Source organism: Brienomyrus brachyistius, chromosome 4 (assembly GCF_023856365.1).
Source record: "Brienomyrus brachyistius isolate T26 chromosome 4, BBRACH_0.4, whole genome shotgun sequence".
In the NCBI taxonomy this organism is placed as follows: Eukaryota; Metazoa; Chordata; class Actinopteri; order Osteoglossiformes; family Mormyridae; genus Brienomyrus; species Brienomyrus brachyistius.
In genome coordinates, this window is record NC_064536.1 from 8,250,327 (window position 1) to 8,273,346 (window position 23,020).

General features: G+C 43.1%; 1 protein-coding gene across 11 annotated transcripts in view; it reads right to left on the minus strand.

Annotated features, from left to right (window-relative positions):
* The window catches only part of LOC125740555 (immunoglobulin kappa light chain-like), a 35,459-nt gene that overhangs the window by 10,544 nt on the left and 1,895 nt on the right, over nucleotides 1-23,020 (minus strand). For 2 of the 11 annotated variants that reach the window (XM_049011816.1, XM_049011810.1), the window contains exons 1-3: nucleotides 4,669-4,761; nucleotides 4,537-4,584; nucleotides 1,533-1,780 (exon numbers count right to left, since the gene is read on the minus strand). The exons of 2 other annotated variants lie outside the window; for them this stretch is intronic. In XM_049011816.1, coding sequence (XP_048867773.1) covers nucleotides 1,533-1,780; nucleotides 4,537-4,584; nucleotides 4,669-4,726 — 354 coding nt within the window. In that variant the 5' untranslated portion in view covers nucleotides 4,727-4,761. Of the gene's footprint in view, nucleotides 1-1,532; nucleotides 1,829-1,912; nucleotides 2,021-4,536; nucleotides 4,585-4,668; nucleotides 4,762-6,843; nucleotides 7,140-7,223; nucleotides 7,306-14,270; nucleotides 14,573-14,706; nucleotides 14,968-19,944; nucleotides 20,085-23,020 lie in introns of those variants that run through there. 7 more of the 11 variants (XM_049011811.1, XM_049011819.1, XM_049011817.1 and 4 more) reach the window with 7 other exon arrangements.

Sequence of the window (23,020 nt, forward strand, 5' to 3'; positions counted from 1 at the left end):
ATGCACTAAGTGAATTCTTTTTTCATAAAAATGTTGCAAAATGGCATAATTTCAGGACTGGTGGCTTCTGATGACCTTATAACCCCCTGTGTTTCCTGAACAGACACAGAGAAGATTGAAAGAGACTGCCCCCCCCACCACCACATACACACACACACTTACACCCATCCTGTGTATTTCAGAGGGCCGGTGTCTCAGTGTTTGATGCACATCTATCACAATATTGTTGACAAAAGAGTCCCCACAATAATGTTTGCCCATCCACCGACCAGGAATGCTCTCAGTGAGCCAGGTGGCTGGACCAGGCCTGCTCTCCATGTTCTACACGCCCATGTTCAGCTGTGCTTCTCTCATGACAGGACGTGAGGGACGACGGTCCACTTGGCGGTTGAGGGACGGGAAGCTTTATTATGAGCTGAACTCACAGGGACATGAAACAAAAAGGGACCACGAGGGGTTAAATCAAAGGCAGGCAAACAGGATGGGAGCTAGTGAGAACTGAACTGAAAGACATGGGATCACAAAGACATGTAACATAGCAGGAAACAGGGCACACAGTGAGGGTGACCAGCACGGGACACAGGCTAAAGCAATGCAACTCGGACAGCATACACAGTGACCCACGGAGGAAGAGGGCAAGGACAGGCACACATACACACAGGTACCAAGGACCAGACAGGGGACAGGTGTGGATCATTTAGTAATTAACCAAATGCTAGTGCTAGGAGTTACAGGGAAGGCAGAGAAGAATCGGATCGAATGGCCGGTGGAAGCTGCTGGTCAAGCGGGAAAACAGCGGACAAGGCAGGGACTGATCCTGACAGCTGCTTCTTCCACATTTCTCTGCATGTCACACGTCACGTGTCCTTCATGGCAGAGAGGTGTGTAATTATAAATAAAAGAACCATGAAATGATTCCTGAAAAATGTAATCTGCTGCAAAACTGTATGTGTTTTATATGTGATCTGGTTTATTTTAACTCATTGATGCTGTTTCTGAAAGATGTATTTGAGGTGATTCTGCTTGTGCTGTGAATGTAACCTGGGAATGGGCTTTGGGAAGGGGGTGTTGTAGTAATGTTGTTGTTCTGCAACATTATTAAATGAAACCTGGGCGGGGCGTACATGAGCAGCCCCATACAGGGGGGTCAGTGTCCCAGGACCGATTGGGGGTTTAGGGTCTTGCTGAAGCCCACAGCAGCGATAAAAATGAAAATAACTCAGCCAATCCTGGCATGTGAGTCGCGACCTTCTGATCGCGGGCAGAGTCCCGACGCCCAGAGCCACAAACGCCTCTGCTATTAACAGTTGTGCCTTGAAAACCTGCTAGTTACTGGCACAGCTGCATTACAGATGCCCACCCCTGCTGCCGACAGTCGTGTCTTGAGGTTTTATTAATTCCACAGGATGAGGCATCTTTCAGTTTGAGGCCTTCGGGCGGGATCCTCTGATGTCAGAGGTACGTAGTCTTAAGGCTGCACCCGGCAGTTCAGGTTTTTTCCAAGCTGTGCGCAGAGCTTATGTCACTGTGGGGACCCAACAGGCGCAGTAGTACGTGGCGGCATGGACGGGTTCCAGCTCGCTTATCCTCAACCGGTAAGTGTCACCAACAAGGTCAGCCTCAAACTTTTCAAATCCCTGTTCATTTTCCGGATTGCGACCATTAAGGTTTATATAGAGGATCCTCTGCATCGCACTGCCATCTTTTTTCTGGTACCAGTGGAGATAGCTGTAACAGTTACCTTTGTTACGGCAACCAATAATTACAGTTTTACCCTCTTCTTTAGTTATTGTCATGCGATTATGGTCCAACATTGCCTGTACCGCCACTGAAAAGAAGAGAATGGAAAAAAGGAAAATTAGTACCGGTAGGGAAACACTCAGAAAAGCACGATGCAGTGAAAAACCCTCACCGACACAGAAGAGGAGCGCAGTGACGAGCGCAGAGACCAAGGTGCGTCTGAGAGCCATTTGATTGCATCTCCTCTGGCTGCGGCGTCTACTGCGCCGTCCGCTGGTTCGAGCGGAGGAAGAAAAGCGGTGGCTGCTTCAGCCAATCGGATCGCGGCCCGCTGCTGACATGTTAAACTGAGCTGCACTATAAAGGGAGGTGGAATTAGGTTTTTGGGAGGGAGTCCTATTCGCATTTCTGCTTCATATTTCTTTATATTTTATTGTAGCTTGTGATAAAATAAATATACATGCCTTTTCTGTTCTGTATTATTATTATTATTATTATTATGTTGTAGGCCTACTGATTAACAACACCAGAGAGTTTGGTGGGAATGAGACTCAAGTGCTCAGCAAATAGATTTTTATAATGCTTGTCAGTCCTGTATCACACTGCTGTCTGTCCTGTATTTCTCTGATGTCTGTCCTGTATTACACTGCTGTCTGTCCTGTATTTCTCTGATGTTTGTCCTGTATTGCACTGCTGTTTTTCCTGTATTGCCCTGCTGTCTGTCCTGTATTGCCCTGCTGTCTGTTCTGTATTTCACTGCTGTCTGTCCTGTATTTCACTGCTGTCTGTCCTGTATTGGACTGCTGTCTGTCCTGTATTGCCCTGCTGTCTGTTCTGTATTGCACTGCTGTCTGTCCTGTATTGCACTGCTCTCTGTCCTGTATTTCACTGCTGTCTGTCCTGTATTACACTGCTGTCTCTCCTGTATTTCTCTGATGTCTGTCCTGTATTGCACTGCTGTCTGTCCTGTATTAGACTACAGTTTGCCCTCTATTGCACTGCTGTATGAGGGATAATGCACTAAGTGAATTCTTTTTTCATAAAAATGTTGCAAAATGGCATAATTTCAGGACTGGTGGCTTCTGATGACCTTATAACCCCCTGTGTTTCCTGAACAGACACAGAGAAGATTGAAAGAGACTGCCCCCCCCACCACCACATACACACACACACTTACACCCATCCTGTGTATTTCAGAGGGCCGGTGTCTCCGTGTTTGATGCACATCTATCACAATATTGTTGACAAAAGAGTCCCCACAATAATGTTTGCCCATCCACCGACCAGGAATGTTCTCAGTGAGCCAGGTGGCTGGACCAGGCCTGCTCTCCATGTTCTACACTCTCATGTTCAGCTGTGCTTCTCTCATGACAGGACGTGAGGGACGACGGTCCACTTGGCGGTTGAGGGACGGGAAGCTTTATTATGAGCTGAACTCACAGGGACATGAAACAAAAAGGGACCACGAGGGGTTTAATCAAAGGCAGGCAAACAGGATGGGAGCTAGTGAGAACTGAACTGAAAGACATGGGATCACAAAGACATGTAACATAGCAGGAAACAGGGCACACAGTGAGGGTGACCAGCACGGGACACAGGCTAAAGCAATGCAACTCGGACAGCATACACAGTGACCCACGGAGGAAGAGGGCAAGGACAGGCACACATACACACAGGCACCAAGGGCTAGACAGGGGACAGGTGTGGATCATTTACTAATTAACCAAACGCTAGTGCTAGGAGTTACAGGGAAGGCAGAGAAGAATCGGATCGAATGGCCGGTGGAAGCTGCTGGTCAAGCGGGAAAACAGCGGACAAGGCAGGGACTGATCCTGACAGCTGCTTCTTCCACATTTCTCTGCATGTCACACGTCACGTGTCCTTCATGGCAGAGAGGTGTGTAATTATAAATAAAAGAACCATGAAATGATTCCTGAAAAATGTAATCTGCTGCAAAACTGTATGTGTTTTATATGTGATCTGGTTTATTTTAACTCATTGCTGCTGTTTCTGAAAGATGTATTTGAGGTGATTCTGCTTGTGCTGTGAATGTAACCTGGGAATGGGCTTTGGGAAGGGGGTGTTGTAGTAATGTTGTTTTTTCTGCAACATTATTAAATGAAACCTGGGCGGGGCGTACATGAGCAGCCCCATACAGGGGGGTCAGTGTCCCAGGACCGATTGGGGGTTTAGGGTCTTGCTGAAGCCCACAGCAGCGATAAAAATGAAAATAACTCAGCCGATCCTGGCATGTGAGTCGTGACCTTCTGACCGCGGGCAGAGTCCCGACGCCCAGAGCCACAAACGCCTCTGCTATTAACAGTCGTGCCTTGAAAACCTGCTAGTTACTGGCACAGCTGCATTACAGATGCCCACCCCTGCTGCCGACAGTCGTGTCTTGAGGTTTTATTAATTCCACAGGATGAGGCATCTTTCAGTTTGAGGCCTTCGGGCGGGATCCTCTGATGTCAGAGGTACGTAGTCTTAAGGCTGCACCCGGCAGTTCAGGTTTTTTCCAAGCTGTGCGCAGAGCTTATGTCACTGTGGGGACCCAACAGGCGCAGTAGTACGTGGCCTCATGGATGGATTCCAGATTGTTTATCATCAACCGGTAAGTGTCACGAAAAAGGTCAGCCTTAAACTCCTTAAATCCCTGTTCATTTACCGGATTGTGACCATTAAGGTTTATATAGAGGATCCTCTGCATCGCACTGCCATCTTTTTTCTGGTACCAGTGGAGATAGCTGTTACAGTTACCTTTGTTACGGCAACCAATAATTACAGTTTTACCCGGGCCTTTAGTTATTGTTATGTTATTATGGTCCAACATTGCCTGTACTGCCACTGAAAAGAAGAGAATGGAAAAAAGGAAAATTAGTACCGGTAGGGAAACACTCAGAAAAGCACGATGCAGTGAAAAACCCTCACCGACACAGAAGAGGAGCGCAGTGACGAGCGCAGAGACCAAGGTGCGTCTGAGAGCCATTTGATCGCATCGCCTCTGGCTGCGGCATCTGCTGCGCCGTCTGCTGGTTCAAGCGGAGGAAGAAATGCGGCGGCCGCTTCAGCCAATCAGATTGCGGCCCGCTGCTGACGAATAGAGCTGAGTTGCGCTATAAAAGAAGGTGGATTTTGGAGTTTGTGGGGGGGGGGGGGGGGATTCCTATTCACAATTCTGCTTGATATTTGTTTATATTATACTGTACTTAGCGCTGAAATAAATATGCATGCCTTTAATGTTCTGTATTATTATTATTATTATTATTACTAATATTATTATTAGGGTGCCGAAGCCGCCTGGGACAAAGTAACGTAAGTGCGTTGACAAATTACTGCCAGGGTTTGCTTGTACATCTTCCATCTCACAGATATGCATGAATGTGACAAAAATAAAAATTGCACTTTCTCAACAGAGTATTCAGATAGATGGTATTCATAGCCTTATTGAGCTCGTATCGGAAAGATTCATCGCAGAGTCTCAAAACACTTATGTAAGTCGCCCTGGCTAAGGGCGTCTGCCAAATGCTGTAAATGTAAATGTAAATGAATGTGCGCATATATGCCAGAGATACGGGTGTTTGCCATATTGTACTGTCTGAGGCCAGAGAGTTCCGTGAGATTGAGACCCAAATACTGATATTTTTTTCTTAATGCTTATTTGTCCTGTACTACACTGCTGTCAGTCCTATTGTCCTCCCCCCATGGACCTCGTCCCTCCCCTGCAACTGCGCCATAAGAATTTCAGTGTGTTAAAATTAAAAACTGTATCAATCAGTGATAAGGCTGCTGCTTCCGACGCTGCTGTGGTGGCTGGTGAGGTGCATGATGTATGTTTGAGGGCTGAAATGTGCTGCGTGAGTGATTTGGTCATTAAATTGTTGAAAGAGTTAAACGGGATCATTTCAGGCCTGGTGCCTGCTGACGGCTTCATGAGACACCCAGTGTTACCCTGGGTTACCGGAGCAGACATAGGCGTGATTAGAATTGACTGCCTTTGCCCCCCCCCCCCCCCCCCCAGTTCCCGCTTTTCTCCTGTCGCACACATTCGGAAGTCTTCCACTCAGCATGTCGGATGTGTTTCCGGCAGCATATCCGAGTTCGGTATGACAGAGCCGACCGACGGCGTTGCTCTCGTTCTGCTGCAGCTGTTAGGGTTGGCCACCTGTCCCTTATAATACGGGACGATGCCACACTGGAACACACTGGGTCCCACATTATATGGGACGATGGTCGAAAGCCCAGCCGCTGTCCTTTATTGAGAAACCAAACTTTTTCCAAACCGTCGATGATCAAGTCGTGTCATGTCAAATATCAGTTTAATTGTCATTTCAGCCATATACACAGTATACAGTGAAAGGAAACATTGTTTCTGCGAGACTGAGGTGCACAAACGACAAAAGGACAGACACAACACAAGACAATATGCAGTGCAAGTTACAGGACAAGACAACATGCAGTGCAATCCACAAAGCAGTAATTGTGCAGGTATGAATGGAAATTTGGATAAATAGCATTATTGCAGGTACAGTATTATGACATTTACTATATTTTAGCAGCAAGACAGCAGTAAATGGTAAATAAATAAAAGTGCAAACAATAGCAGCAGCAGGACGGACAGTATGCAGTGTGTAATAACTGGCATATGTAATACAGTTTGTGATTCAGAAGTCTGACAGCTTGAGGGAAGAAACTGTTTCCCATCCTGGCCGTGTGGCAGTGACGTTTGACAAACATAATGTCATAGTTTTACACCAACATGAAGATCGTTTCAACATCAATTTGTTAGATTGCCTAGTACTGTGTCTGTACACACACACACACATAAATGCTGTTTCTGAAAGACTGATTCCAGGCTTCAGTTTGTGCTGTAAGCTGGGTGTGGGGGTTTGGGAGGGGAGGGGGGATCACAAGCGTGAGTCCTAACGCACAAGGTTGCAAACACCGTTAGAAGCATTCGTGTCTTATGTCTTGAAGTTTTGCAAACAAACAGAGGTGTCTTACAGAGTCAGGTCTCAGGAAGTCAGAGGTACGTACTCGTAAGCGCTCTGATAAGACTGCATACAGGTTTTTTCCAAGCTGTGCGCAGAGCTCGTGCCACTGTGAGACCCAACAGGCGCAGTAGTACGTGGCGGCATGGACGGTTTCCACGTCATTTATCCTCAACCGGTAAGTCCCACCAACAACTTCAGCATCAAACTTTTCAAATCCACTTTCACGTACTGGTTTGCCACCAGAGAGGGATATGTAGAGGATCCTCTCCATCGCGCTGCCATCTTTTTTCTGGTACCAGTGGAGATGGCTGTTACATTTACCTGCGTTACGGCAACTAATAATTACAGTTTTCTTGACAGTTTTAGTGAATGTTATATTAGTCTGGTCCAAATCTGCCTGTGCTGAAACTGAAATGAAGAAAATAGAAAAAATGAAAATTAGTACCGGTAGGGAAACGCTTAGAAAAGCGCGCTGCAACGAAAAACCCTCACCGAAACAGAAGAGGAGCGCAGTGACGAGCGCAGACACAAAGATACGTCTGAGAGCCATTTGATCGCATCGCCTCTTGCTGCGGGATCTGCTGCGCCGTCCGCTGGTTCGAACGGAAGAAGAAATGCGGCGGCTGCTTCAGCCAATCAGATCGCGGCCCGCTGCTAGCGCGTCGCTATATAGGAAGGTGACTGTACCGAGGAAGCTAGAAGCGGTTTTAAGTGAGTTTGACGTTGTTTTCATTAATAGTCCTTAAAAGGACTTTCTCCATAATTAAACAAGGAAGAGTTTCAAAATACAGGCTAAACTAACGAGCAAGAATAGATCTCGCCATTCGGACGTTTACGATGGGGTAAGGGGTAGTCACACCTGAAACATATGGTTGCAAACACGATAAGCATTTGGCAGACCAAACGGGGACACACGAGGAGTGATCGGGGATCATATATATAACATAGGTAAGCACACGGACGACACAATCACTTACAATAACAAACGGATGTCGCGGAGATATAAATTAGCTCCCTTCCATAGAAGTCAGTACCTCGAAACCACTTTATAATAATAATAACAATTATTATTATTATTATTATTATTATTATTATTATTATTATTATTATTATTATTATTATTAGCGTTATTATTGGGACGTCAAAGCTGCCTGTGCGAACGTCGCGTCAGAATGTTAACCAATTACAGGCAGGATCAGCTTGTGCGTCTTACTTCACAGAGTCACGCGCAACGATCCCGTTTGTTAGAGTGAGAGTCGGAACAGTACGATGGCGTTGGTGACAGGAATGGTAAGATTGACTGATTTATTTTCTTAAATTTGTATATTCTAGGCCGAGTTGTTATTATAAAACGATGTATTAAATGACATGTTTATAGGCCATTCCAACGAATCGGTGTCATTTCTCTCCCCAGGACATTATAATAATCAATATGCATGAAAAGTAGCTTTATAATACGTGTTAATATCAAGCAAAGTGTCATGCGCAATGTCCTCATTGCACATTGAACATACGTGATGTAACACATTAATGAAAACTACGACATTCAAAATCTTATTTTTTCTATTTTTGTAGCGGTATTTCCTATTTATGCTTTTAATACATTTTCTTTATAGCACAGCAATAATATGCTAGTTAAAATACTCATTTTAATCCTCTTTCCAGGTTTTCACACAGTCCTGTTACCCTAATACTTTTCCACCCCTAAATGAATTGGCACATTCCACAAGTGGCGTGTTCACTGGGAACTCGCGTCATCTCAGTCGCCTGAAGACCACAAGGAAAACAAACTTAAGTTCTCTCACTTTCTTCAATGTGCTCAATGTTATCATGATATTAGTACTGATGACACGTGGCTGTGGTTCATCGATTTGCTAATGTTCTGATACAACTCCTGTTAATTTCTGTCCAGTTTTTCATATAAGGAGACTTTGTACACATAAATAGTGATTTTTCCCACCCAAAAAAATCAGTTTATTGAGGGTAACACAAAAAAACTAGTTGAAGTATGTGAAGGACTAGTTGGTATGATTTTCAAATTATGTTTAAACAGTTGCTTGTGATTTTTGTAACAGGACTGAGAAAAATGCAACTGTCCTCCTCTTAGAAAACTTGCCAAAAATTAAATGAAATTACTTGAGTTTGATCCGTACACATTTTTAAAAGTTCAAAACATCTGTTATTAGATTTAGTGTTGAAAAAGATGGAAAAAAAGAAATTTAGTTTTGAAGATTTATAACATACAAATGGTACCATTTCAGTGGAATCACTCTTTCTGTTTTAACTGAAATGGTGCATTTTTCATTTTCATCATTCTAATGGGCGTGGAGCTAAAGGGTTAGCAGTATGTTCTGGTGTTGCACCGTTCCGAGCAGCTAAAAGCATGCAGTCAGCAAACGTTACAATAATCTCCGGGCTTCCTTGACATTTTTAACAAAAGGGAGATGGTTGAGATTCCCAAATACCCAATATGACCTTCCAGACCGCAGTGGTGTTGAACTTTTTATTTAGGATTCATAGGGTGGATGGATTTGTATCTTAAGATAAAAAGGGTCAATTTTAAAGATGTTTGAGATGTCGGTATTAATAAGCAGCACTTATAACAGTGTATTCGTCATTTAAAATGCAGGAACCCCGACGCAGCGCAACCTGCTCTCTTTGCACCGTTTTGCTGGCGTCGTTTCTGCCTTGACTTCCTCTTAATGTTCTCGCTGTGGGTCTCCCAGTAGGCGCAGTAGTAATCACCGGTGTCGTCCACCTTCGGCTTTGAGACAGTCAGTACACTTTTATTGCCAACTTTCCGCGCCGTGAAGCCCGTCTCACTTTCTTGTTTGCCAGACCCAGCTGGTAGGTAAGAAACACGATGCAGAGCCCCCCCTTGTAACCGTCGGTACCAATGCAGGGGGTTAACATTCAAGTTGATTGACACTTCACACTCGATCCTTACTACTCTGTTTATTTTAGTCATTACCACCGGTTTCTGTTTGATTTCGGACGATGCAATCCCTGCAATGGAATAATAGCATCTTATTAGCATGAAAATAATGCAATTTCACATTTTTTTCAATTAATTACTGATTACAAAATAAATATGCATAATAATAGCAGTTTTTCAAGTAGAAAAAAGACTAAAACCTCACCGAAGATGAAAGACAGCCATGAAATAATAACCACAGGACACATGTTGGTTGCGATCCCACAGCCCTCAGTAACTGCTCCTGTCTCACTGCTTGTTCAGTTTTTGTTTCTCTGGCTCTCGATTGAGGGACGTGACTGACACCCAACGTCATGCGGGGCTGAGCTCAAGTGATCGGTTTCCTTCCATTTTCTCCGAGTTTGTCTCCGCCTTACGGTTTTCAGTGTCACTTCACAACAAGCTGTGAATTAGAACAGTCGGTTGTATTTAACAGCTATAAACACCGAAATCTTCACCAAACCTTGTAAGATGATCTAGTGTCACAGAAAGTGCATGATATTTACTTCCAAGCACGTGCAGGGGGCTGGGAGCCTGAGTTCCTGCCTCTTTTCCCCAGACTATTTAAAGCGTCTCCCCTTTTTCAGCACTAAACCTAATAGCAGATGTTTTTACACTAGTTACACTAAACCGATGCAAGCTCGCTAGTTAGCAGCCATTTAATATAAATTCATTCGCAAAATTTGTTTTCTGCTATTTTGGGGGATTGGGGGGGTAGGGGGCTGCTCAGCAGATAATCAGCCAGGGACCCTAAACACCCAAGGCCAGCTCGGAGTGGTGTATTAATATTCCCAGTTGTGCTGTATGTGATCTATGCACATGATGATTAGCATGCAGTCCGTATGCAGGCTGTACATTCATTCTAAGTAATGACGACACTAAGGCTTCCCAGGGTTCACCTGGCTCCACAAAGCTGGGACACCATCCGCAAAGTTAGGCTTCGCAGAACTGTGTAAATCAGGGGTCTCTAACTCCGGTCCTGGAGGGCTACCGTCCAGCAGGTTTTCTATCCTACCCAGCATCTGATGAGCCACACCTGCACTCAGGTAAATACCAGGAACAGGTGTGGCTCATCAGAGGCCAAGTGGGACAGAAAACCTACTAGATAGTAGCTCTCCGGGACCGGAGTTGGAGACCCCTGATGTAGATGTTCTAAGCAGTAGAGATGCCCTCCTGGATTCGAGACCCAAGACCTGAGCTTGTTAATGTTATCATATATCAGAGCATCATATATCTTACATTTGGAGATCATTATTTTGCATCATTATTTGTGATCCTGGATATTCAGTATAATTACTTATCGCACACACACACACACAGTTAGGTAAACATATGTTTACGGGGACCGCTAATTCATTTCTATGGGAAAAATGCTAATGCTAACTATGACAACCTTAACTCCTACTCAGCCCTAACCATAAGTAACTAAACAAAATACAAGAGTTTTTGCATCTTTAGCTTTTTCATTGCAGTCACAGATTGTTATTAAAATAAATCACATTGTAGTGACTTTGTGTCCCCATAAGGTAAGGTTTATCCTCTCTCGATGTCTCTCTCTCTCTCTCTCTCTCTCTCTCTCACACACACACACACACAGACACACAGACACACACAGTCCATATGGGGACTGTTTATTTATTTTGCCATAACCCTAATCTCAATATGACACCTTAAACCCCTACCCAGCCCTAACCTTATCTATAAGTAACCGACCAAAACACAAGACTTATGACATTTTTACATGTAGAGTAGGATTTACATTGTATTGTGTAACTGATTGTTTACTGTGCATATGACATTAAACTCTCGAATCCCGAGAAGAGAGAATTGGTCATAGATTTGGGGCTTGGTGGGTTGTGGTATTTATTCACTCAAAGGCTCTCACTGAGCTAGACTTGGCAGAAGTTCAGTTCTGGTTCTTGCAAGCCTGGTGTAGAGTTTGCATCACCGTGATACATCCAGCAGGCGCAGTAATACAAGGCAGAATGAGTGACGTCCGCCGGGCCCATAATGAGCCTGAAAGTGCCTCCGTCAAGTTTAGCTTCAAACTTCTCAAATCCATTTTCAGCTTCTGGTTTGCCGCCAGAGATGGGCATATAGAGGATCCTATTCAACACACCTCCATCTTTTTTCTGGTACCAGTGGAGATAGTGATAACATCCTGTTGTGTCACTGCAATCAATGATTACTGCCTTACCCACGTTTTTGAGCAAAGTTTTTTTACTCTGTACCAGGGCCGCCTGCACTGCCACTGAAATAAAGAGAATAGATTATGTGAAATACGGTCCCGTTAAAGAAAAGCACATTGCAGCCAAAATAATCCTCACCGAAACAGAAGAGGAACGCAGTGACGAGCGCAGAAACGAAGATGCATCTGAGAGCCATTTCTGCGCTTCGCCTCTGACTGCGGCGTCTGCTGCGCCGTCCGCTGGTTCGAGCGGAGGAAGAAAGACGGCGGCTGCTTAAGCCAATCAGATCGCGGTCCGCTGCTGGTGCGTCGTGCTGAGCCGCGCTATATAGGAAGGTGGATTATGGGGTTTCGGAGGGAGTCCTATTCGGCATTACTATTGCGCTGAAGTAAAATGAATATATTTTCTGTTCAATGTCATCCATCCGTTTTATGTAACGGCTTATTCTATTCAGGGTTGCTGGGGGTCCGGAGCCTATCCCAGAGCCTGCAGACGCAAGGTGGGGAACAACTTAGGATGGGGCGCCAACCCGTCACAGGACACACTCTCTCCCTCTCATACACATTATTCACTTACACGTGCACACCTCCGGGCTATTTGGTAACTACAATTAACCTAAGCGGGAATACCCGCAGGAAACCCTACGACGACAAAAAGCAAGCTCCACACATATGGAACCCCGACACTCTAATAATAATAATAATAATAATTATTATTATTATTATCATTATTATTGGGATGTCAAAGCTGCCTGTGCGAACGTCGCGTCAGTGTGTTAACCAATTACAGGCGGGATCAGCTTCTGCGTCTTACTTCACAGACACGCGCAACGATCCCGTTTGTTAGAGTGAGAGTCAGATCAGTACGATGGCGTTGCTAACAGGAATGGTAAGATTGACTGATTTATTTTCATACATTTTTGTAATCTAGCCTGAGTAACTATAAGAAAACTAGGCACTGAGTAATGTGTGGACTGGATGTACTGATTTATTTTCTTAAATGTGTGTATTCTAGGCCGAATCGCTATTATAAAACGATGTATTAAATATGTTTAGGCCATTCCAACGAATCGGTGTCATTATATGTTATCAATATGCATGAAAAGTAGCTTTATAATTCGTGTTAATATCAAGCAAGGTGTCATGCGCAATGTCCTCATTGCACATTGAACATACGTGATGTAACACATTAATGAAAACTACGACCTTCAAAATCTTATTTTTTTCTGTTATTGTAGCGGTATTTCCTATTTATGCTTTTAATACATTTTCTTTATAGTACAGCAGTAATTTGCTAGTCAAAATACTCATTTTAATCATGTTTCCAGGTTTTCACACAGTCCTGTTACCCTAATACTTTTCCACCCCTAAATGAATTGGCACATTCCACAAGTGGCGTGTTCACTAGGAACTCGCGTCATCTCAGTCGCCTGAAGACCACAAGGAAACCAAACTTAAGTTCTCTCACTTTCTTGAATGTGCTCAATATTATCATGGTATTAGTACTGATGACTCGTGTCTGTGGTTCATGGATTTGCTAACTCCTGTTACTTTCTGTACTGTTTTTCATATAAGAAGAAAAATTACAACTTTGTACACATATATAGTGATTTTTTTCTCCCCAAAAAAACAGTTTATTGAGGGGAACACAAAAAAGCTAGTTGAAGCATGTAAAGAATTAGTTGGTATGATTTTCAAATTATGTATAAACAGTTGCTTGAGATTTTGTAACGGGACTGAGAAAAATGCAACCGTCCTCCTCTTAGAAAACTTGCCAAAAATTAAATGAAGATACCTGAGTTTGACCCGTGCACATTTATAAAAGTTCAAAACATCTGTTATTAGATTTAGTGTTGAAAAAGATGGGGAAAAAATGAAATTTAGTTTTGAAGATTTATAACATGCAAATGGTACCATTTCAGTGGAATCACGCTTTCTGTTTTAACTGAAATTGTGCATTTTTCATTTTCATCATTCTGATGGGCGTGGAGCTAAAGGGTTAGCAGTATGTTCTGGTGTTGCACCGTTCTGAGCAGCTAAAAGCATGCAGTCAGCAAACGTTACAATAATCTCCGGGCTTCCTTGGCCTTTTTAACAAAAGAAAGATGGATGAGATTCCTAAATACCCAATATGACCTTCCAGACCGCAGTGGTGTTGAACTTTTTATTTAGGATTCATAGGGTGGATGGATTTGTATCTTAAGATAAAAAGGGTCAATTTTAAAGATGTTTGAGATGTCGGTATTAATAAGCAGCACTTATAACAGTGTATTCGTCATTTAAAAAGCAGGAGCCCCGACGCAGCGCAACCTGCTCTCTTTGCACCGTTTTGCTGGCGTCGTTTCTGCCTTGACTTCCTCTTAATGTTCTCGCTGTGGGTCTCCCAGTACGCATAGTAGTAATCACCGGTGTCGTCCAGCTTCGGCTTTGAGATAGTCAGTACACTTTTAAAGCCATTTGCGCCGGTGGTTTTTGTCACCGTGAAGCCCGTCTCACTTTCTTGTTTGCCAGACCCAGCTGGTAGGTAAGAAACACGATGCAGAGCCCCCCCTTGTAACCGTCGGTACCAATGTAGGGGGTTAACATTCAAGTCGATTGATACTTCACGCTCGATCCTTACTACTCTGTTTATTTTAGTCATTACCACCAGTTTCTGTTTGATTTCGGACGATGCAATCCCTACAATGGAATAAGAATGTCTTATTAGCATGAAAATAATGCAGTTTCACATTTTTTTCAATTAATTACCGATGACAAATTAATAGGTATAACTGCGGCAGTTTTGCAAGTAGAAAAAAATTACAAAACCTCACCGAAGATGAAAGACAACCATGAAATAATAACCACAGGACACATGTTGGTTGCGATCCGACAGCCCTCAGTAACTGCTCCTGTCTCACTGCTTGTTCAGCTTTTGTTTGTCTGGCTCTCGATTGAGGGACGTGACACACACCGAACGTCATGCGGGGCTTAGCTCTAGTTATCGGTTTCCTTCCATTTTTCTTCGAATTTGTCTCCGCTTTACAATTTTCAGTGTCACTTCACAACAAGTCGTGAATTAGAACAGTCGGTTGTATTTAACAGCTATAAAGACCGAAATCTTAACCAAACCTTGTAAGATGATCTAGTGTCACAGAAAGTGATATTTACTTTTCAAGCGCTTGCAGGGGGCTGGGAGCCTGAGCACCTGCCTCTTTTCCTGGAACTATTTAAAGCGTCTCCCTTTAAAGGTACTGGGGGCACCATTAATGTGTGTGTCAAAGGCGACGAGCACCTGTCTCTCTGCACGGTACTGCTTACTTAGATCTTTAAAATGAAAAAAAAAGAAATAGTGAAAAAATGTGACCCTCCAGCACAAAACCGTACGGAAGTCGCAGGGCCGTATTTTTAGATATTTTTTGAGCTCTTTCATTTGATACCATAATCCTAATTTCTAATTTTTGACCCAAGTGTAGAGTTTTGTGCTGGAGGGTCACAATTATCTACGCGTACGTGTATTTTTTCTAATTACTTATTGACGATCGCGAATCGCTTTATATAACAAAAAAAAAATCATATATAGACAACGTAATAATGGCCAATTGTGCATTGTTTATATAATGTCAACTATAGATAACTGAATAAAATTAAATAAAATGAGAATAATGTTAATAATATACTGTGGATCGTGTAGAAAAGAGAGAGAAGTGTCACGTTTTCATACGTCTGCAGTCGCTTAAATTAGGCTTTAATAACATGAAATCTGCATATAGCATTATGTTATCAAATGAAAGAGCACAAAAAAATCCTCAAAAATATCTAAAAATACGGCCCTGCGACTTCCGTACGGTTTTGTGCTGGAGGGTCACAAATATCAAAAGAAATACCTCTGGTTGCACTCCGTGACATTACGCGTTTTAATATTTCAGTACGTTTCTTGTGAAACTGATGCAAACTCGCTTGTTAGCAGCCATTTAATATAAATTCATTAGCAAAATTTGATGACACATGATGATTAGCGTGCAGTCCGTATGCAGGCTGTACATTCATTCTATAAGTAATGACGACACTAAGGCTTCCCAGGGTTCACCTGGCTCCACAAAGCTGGGAACACCATCCGCAAAGTTAGGCTTCATGTATAGATGTTCTAAGCAGTAGAGATGCCCTCCTGGATTTGAGACCTAAGACCTGGGCTTGCTAATGATATATCTCAGACCATCATACTTACTTTACAGAAGACCAGAAGTTGATGAATTTGGAAATATCTTACTTTTGGAGATCATTATCTTACATCATTATTTGTGATTCTGGATGTTCAGTATAATTACTTATCGCGCGCGCGCGCACACACACACACACACACACACACACACACACACACCCCTACCAGCCCTAACCTTATCTATAAGTAACCGACCAAAACACAAGACTGATGGCATTTTTACTTTTTTCATTGCCGCCACCCCCCACGCTCACACATACTCCGGATGCAAATCTATTAAATCTGTTCCACCACGTGGAGTCGCTAAGATGCACTAACAAAAAAATTAACATCATTATAGTGACTATTAGTCAATCACCTCAGAGATAAAATATTGTGTAGCATAGTAAGCCGGGTCGATTACCCCTGGGCCCCATTCTCTTTTTTTTTTTTTTTTTTTATTCTTCTTCTTATTTTTTTTTTTATTATTTTTTATTCTTTTTTTTAAATCGCATGTCCTCTCTAAATCAATTATATTACTATTTTGGGAAAAAAATATTATACATTTTAATAATAGGGGTGGCATGGTGGTGCAGTGGTTAGCACTGTCGCCTCACACCTCTGGGATCCGGGTTCGAGTCTCCGCCTGGGTCACATGTGTGTGGAGTTTGCATGTTCTCCCCATGTCATCGTGGGGTTTCCTCTGGGTACTCCGGTTTTCCCCCACAGTCCAAAAACATGCTGAGGCTAATTGGAGTTGCTAAATTGCCAGTAGGTGTGCATGTGTGAGTGAATGGTGTGCGAGTGTGCCCTGCGGTGGGCTGGCCCCCCATCCTGGGTTGTTCCCTGCCTCGTGCCCATTGCTTCCAGGATAGGCTCTGGACCCCCCGCGACCTACTATTATTATTATTATTTTAATAATACAGTTTACTCTACATTCATTATCTTGCATGTTATCGTACATTTCATGTATCCAGAACACTTGGCATATTTTCAGCATCCTATAATTACACCTGAATCGCCCAGGTTATCTTAACAATGCTCAATTTCACCAGAACCACTGAATGCCGGATTACAATTGCAGATATTAACTTGCTCATTCAGTGGCAGACTCATACTGTATTTGTTGTCTTACTGAAGCACCTAAATTTGTGCTTGTGTTTTGAATTTATTTTATGTTTACTGGTGGCCGGCAGGACATATAGAGTAAGATTTTCATTGTATTGTGTAACTGATTGTTTACTGTGCATATGACATTAAACTCTCGAATCCCGAGAAGAGAGAATTGGTCATAGATTTGGGGCTGACGTATGGCTTGGTGGGTTGGGGTATTTATTCACTCAAAGGTTCTCACTGAGCTAGACTTGGCAGAAGTTCAGTTCTGGTTTTTGCAAGCCTGGTGTAGAGTTTGCATCCAGCAGGCGCAGTAATACAAGGCAGAATGAGTGACGCCCGCCGTGCCTATAATGAGCCTGAAAGTGTCTGTGTAAAAGGCTGCCTGCGGGAGAACTCCACTCGCTGTTCCTTTAAGCGCTGCTCCTCGGCTGGTCATGTGTTTGCAGTAGTTTAGCCAGTCACCGGTTAGAGGGAGCAGCCATATTTTTCCTCAGTTTTTTAGTGCGGGTTCTGTATGTGCACACTGTTAATTATCGCCGCGTGCCCATATAGTACATGACTAAAGTAAGTATTGCTTTAGTTGTTGATGTATATGGAAACCGGTAATGCGTGTTTAATTCTGGTGTTGCGGCGCTACAGATTAGTTTTAAAATTATTCAGTTTAGTTTAGTGGATGGGCATATAGAGGATCCTCCTCAACACATCTCCATCTCTTTTTCTGGTACCAGTGGAAATAGTAATAACATCCTGTTGTGTCACTGCAACCAATGGTTACTGCCTTACCCACGTTATTGAGCAAAGTTTTTTTACTCTGTACCAGGGCCGCCTGCACTGCCACTGAAATAAAGAGAATAGATTATGTGACAATCCCGTTAAAGAAAAGCACATTGTAGCCAAAATAACCCTCACCGAAACAGAAGAGGAGCGCAGTGACGAGCGCAGAAACGAAGATGCATCTGAGAGCCGTTTCTGCGCTTTGCCTCTGACTGCAGCATCTGCTGCGCCATCCGCTAGTTCGAGCGGAGGAAGAAAAGCGGCGGCTGCTTCAGCCAATCAGATCGCGGTCCGCTGCTGGCGCGTCGAGCTGAGCCGCGCTATAAAGGAAGGTGGATTTTGGGGTGTGGGAGGGAATCCTATTCGGCATTACTATTCCGCTGAAGTAAAATGAATATATTTTCTGTTCAATGTCATCCATCCGTTTTATGTAACGGCTTATCCTATTCAGGGTTGCTGGGGGGAGACCCCGGGGAAGACCCAGGACACGCTGGAGAGACTATGTCGGGATCCCCCCAGAGGAGCTGGATGAAGTGGCCGGGGAGAGGGAAGTCTGGGTCTCCCTGCTGAGACTGCTGCCCCCGCGACCCGACCCCGGATTAAGCGGGAGATGATGGATGGATGGATGGATGGATGGGTTGCTGGGGGTCCGGAGCCTATTCCAGAGCCTGCAGACGCAAGGTAGAAAACAACTCAGGATGTGGCGCCCACCCGTCACAGGACACACTCTCTCCCCGTCTCTCCCTCTCACACACATTATTCACTTACACCTACAGGTACGTGCTATTTGGTAACTACAATTAACCTAAGCGGGAGTACCCGCAGGAAACCCTACGACGACAAAAAGCAAACTCCACACATATGGAACCCCGACACTCTAATAATAATAATAATAATAATAATAATAATTATTATTATTATTATTATTATCATTATTATTGGGATGTCAAAGCTGCCTGTGCGAACGTCGCGTCAGTGTGTTAACCAATTACAGGCGGGATCAGCTTGTGCGTCTTACTTCACAGAGACACGCGCAACGATCCCGTTTGTTAGAGTGAGAGTCAGATCAGTACGATGGCGTTGTTGACAGGAATGGTAAGATTGACTGATTTATTTTCTTAAATTTGTGTATTCTAGGCCGAGTCGCTATTATAAAACCAGGCATTGAGCAATGTGTGCGTATTTTTACTTGAATCGTGCGTTGTCTGTTTTCATGGGTCTATTGGCAGCAGAGCTAAATATTTAACAGTATGTTTTAGTGTTGCACGTTTCTAAGCACCTTGCACCTTGACCTTAATTCTTAACAAAGAAGAGGCGGGTGAGATTCCTAAATTCCCAATATAACCTTCCAGATTGAAGTGGTGTTGAACGTTTCATTTAGGATTCATAGGGTGGATGGATTTGTATTTTAAGATGAAAATTGAAGTTTTTCAAGATGTTTAAGATGTCGGTATTAATAACACACGGCACTTCACGGTGTCTCTGTCATTAAAAACCCGCTGTCTTTCCACGGTTTTGGTGGCATCGTTTCTGCCTTGACTTCCTCTTAATGTTCTCGCTGTGGGTCTCCCAGTAGGCGCAGTAGTAATCAGCGGTTTCTTTCGCCGTTAAGATAGTCAGTGTACTTTTATGGCCATCTTTCGTCGCCGTGAAGCCTTGATCGGTTTGTTGGCTGCCCGATCCCGCTGGTAGGTAAGAAACACGGTACAAAGCCCCCCCTTGTACCCGTTGGTACCAATGCAAGGGATTGTCATTCAAGGAGACTGAAACTTCACACTCGACCCTCGCTACTCGGTTCATTTTACCCATTGCCACCAGACTCTGTTTGATTTCGGACGATGCAAACCCTACAATGGAATAAGAATGTTTTATTTGACTGAAAATAAGGCAGTTTCACAATGTTTTCCATTAATTACCGATTACAAAATAAATATGTATAATAATGGCAGTTTTGCGAGTAGAAAAAAGACTAAAACCTCACCGAAGATGAAAGACAACCATGAAATAATAACCACAGGACACATGTTGGTTGCGATCCCACAGCCCTCAGTAACTGCTCCTGTCTCACTGCTTGTTCAGCTTTTGTTTCTCTGGCTCTCGGTTGAGGGACGTGACTGACACCCAACATCATGCGGGGCTGAGCTCAAGTAATAGTTTTCCTTTCCCTTTTTTATTTGTCTCCGCCTTACAGTTTTCAGTGTTACTAAACAACAACCCATAAATTAGAACAGTCAGTTGTATTTAAGCCTAATAGTTACAGACGCCAAAAGCTTTACTGCACCTCCTAAGTAAATCTTGTCATAACTCTGTGCCTTAGATCGTGATACCTATGTGAATCTTTATAATGAACGATCTCTCCGTATATATCATGAAGAAGGTGATGAGATTAACCGCATTTCTTAACACTCACCGTTGTAGGTACAGGCTGCACATCTTACTTTAAAAAGCCCGCGATATTTAAGGTTCGCTCAGTCCTGTAGAGCTTAAACATTGAGTATTAGATTACAATTCTTGCTTTGCTGTATGTGATATAGAGACCCATGGCGATTTAGACGTAGACCATGTGTATACATTAATTTGAAATAATGCTGACACGAAGGTTGCAGGGTCATCTGACTCGACATAGCTGATACACCATCGGCAAAATTATGCCTTTTCTGGAATGTGAAACTGGCTAAACAGAACTGATAAATTTCACATTTTATTGTCAGACGTGTTCCAAGGAACACAATGAAATTCCCACACCACGGTTGTAGGATATGGCATCGGCAGTATTGCCATTTTTTTTAGCCGGCTGCCGTGAAATTTTCAATTCGAGATGAGTCTGCACACATATACACACGCGTTTACACGCATGTCGGAGTTTTTTGTCTTGTAACTATTCTGTCGGGTTTGCAAACTACCGCAACATTTTTGATGTATATTATTTTAGGCTTATGATGGAATAATATACATTTGCCGTAAGATTTCTTGCGTGAACGTGAGAGTCTGACAGTGAGTGTCACGCCAGATGCGTGCGAGTTGGCAGTCGTGCTTTGGGGCACAGGACAAACCGTAGTGCAATACAAGAAAAGAAGTCTAATGTAACGGTGAGTATAGATAAGTAGTAATTAAAAACCATATTTGCAGTGGGGATAAGAGTGTGCAGGTAACTGTTTATTCAGCATCCTGGAGGCTTGAGAGAAAAAAACGGTCCCAACTGCATTTGAGCTGCGCTTAATAATACGAGGTTCGTGCATCAGACCATCATAATTTGGCAAGTCAATAGATTCGAAAATATCGTACATCTAGACATTACTACTCTGCAGTGATCCTGGATCGCAGGTATAAAATTACTCGTTATACAATTTGAAACACACGCAAATTTATCCCACCACGAGGGGTCGCTAAAATACAGTAACGCGGACGCCGGAGTTTGATTATTTGGACATTCTCACATGTCCCTCAGTCAGTAAGGGAGGGGGTTGTGTTTCACATTTTTTCTTCTAGTTTTCAACCTAAAGGCTTTCACCCATTGAGCAAGTGGACGTGTATGGCTAAGCGCCCTAATCCTTTGGCCTATGATTGGAAAGTCACCAGTGCAGGCCTTTATTATTATTAATAACAAGAATAAGAATAAGAATTATTATATTATTTAAAAATATATATATATAAAAAATAAAAATGCCTTTGCAGGTAAACATATTCTTATATTTTATATTTATTTCACATCCCTCAATAAACGGCTTACACAATAAAACAACTACTTTGCAAATCTTTGCACCTTGATGCTTAACAAAAACACTGGTTTTAATTAATGTGGTGATGTCATACAATTAAGATTGTGATTGGTTTAAAGAAGTGCAACGCAAGCCCCGTCTTGTTCACCGAATGATGTCAGTATTGCTGTATGATAATTTAAAAAAATCAAGTGAAACATTCTGTTGTGTAAATGTTTATCCCCCATGATGTTGAAGCCCTATGTTTGCACATTTTAGAAAGGATTGCCCTGCTGAGATATTACATTTTTCCTCAGCCTGTGACTCAATAAAAGACCTGCCAATTTTTTTGGCGAAACACCCCACAGTTAAGGGATCATTATTTAGGTTGTAAATATGAAGACTAAAGAGCATTTCAAGGAAGTCAGAAATTAATAAAATTATGAATTAGTGAGTGTGTGTATGAATGTTGTGTGAGTGTGAATGTGTGTGCGTGAATGGTGTGTGTGCCATGTGTTTGGTTGGCACCCCATCCTTGGTTATCCCCTGCCTTGTGCTCGTGGTTTCTGTGATAGGCTCCGAACCCAAATGATCCTGCATAGGACAAAAGGGTTGAAAAAAATGGATAGATAGATGGATGGATAGACAGGGTACAGACCAGGGCAAAAAAAATGCTCATCAGTTTCAGTGTTTAGAAATTAAATGTCACTGAGAATTAACTGTCAGTGTATGATATGTAGTTCAGCAAGACGAGAGAGTTAAAGGTCTGAACACTTTTGAAGGCACTGAATTTAGTCCAATGTTCTGTTAAAAGCACAGGTGACAGAAGTTGAGGTTTTTTCCGAACTGTGTATTGAGTTTGCATCACTGTGGTAAAGCCAGCAAGCACAGAAGTATGTGGCAGAATGACTGGCCTTTACCGATCTTATAAACAGCTTGTGTACGCCATCATCAGTTTTATAAGCTGTGAAGATCTCAAATCCTGGTTCAGCTATTGGAGAGCCACTAGACATGGACACGTACAGGACCCTCTTGAACGCTTCTCCATCTGTCTTCTGGTACCAGTGGAGATAGCTGATACATACATGGGTGTTACTGCAATCAATAGTTACTGATTTCCCCGAGCCTCTAGTCAGTGTCGTTTTACTCTGGATCAGATTGGCTGCATGTTCTCTCACTGAAATTAAGAGAAGCGAAAAAAAAAATTGTAAATCATTTCCATTAAGGAAAATACTCAGAAAAGCAGGTTGTAACGAAAAACACTCACCGAAAGACAAGAGGAGCGCAGAGACGAAGACGCGTCTGAGAGACATTTCTGCGCATCGCCTCTGACTGCGGCATCTACTGCGCCGTCCGCTG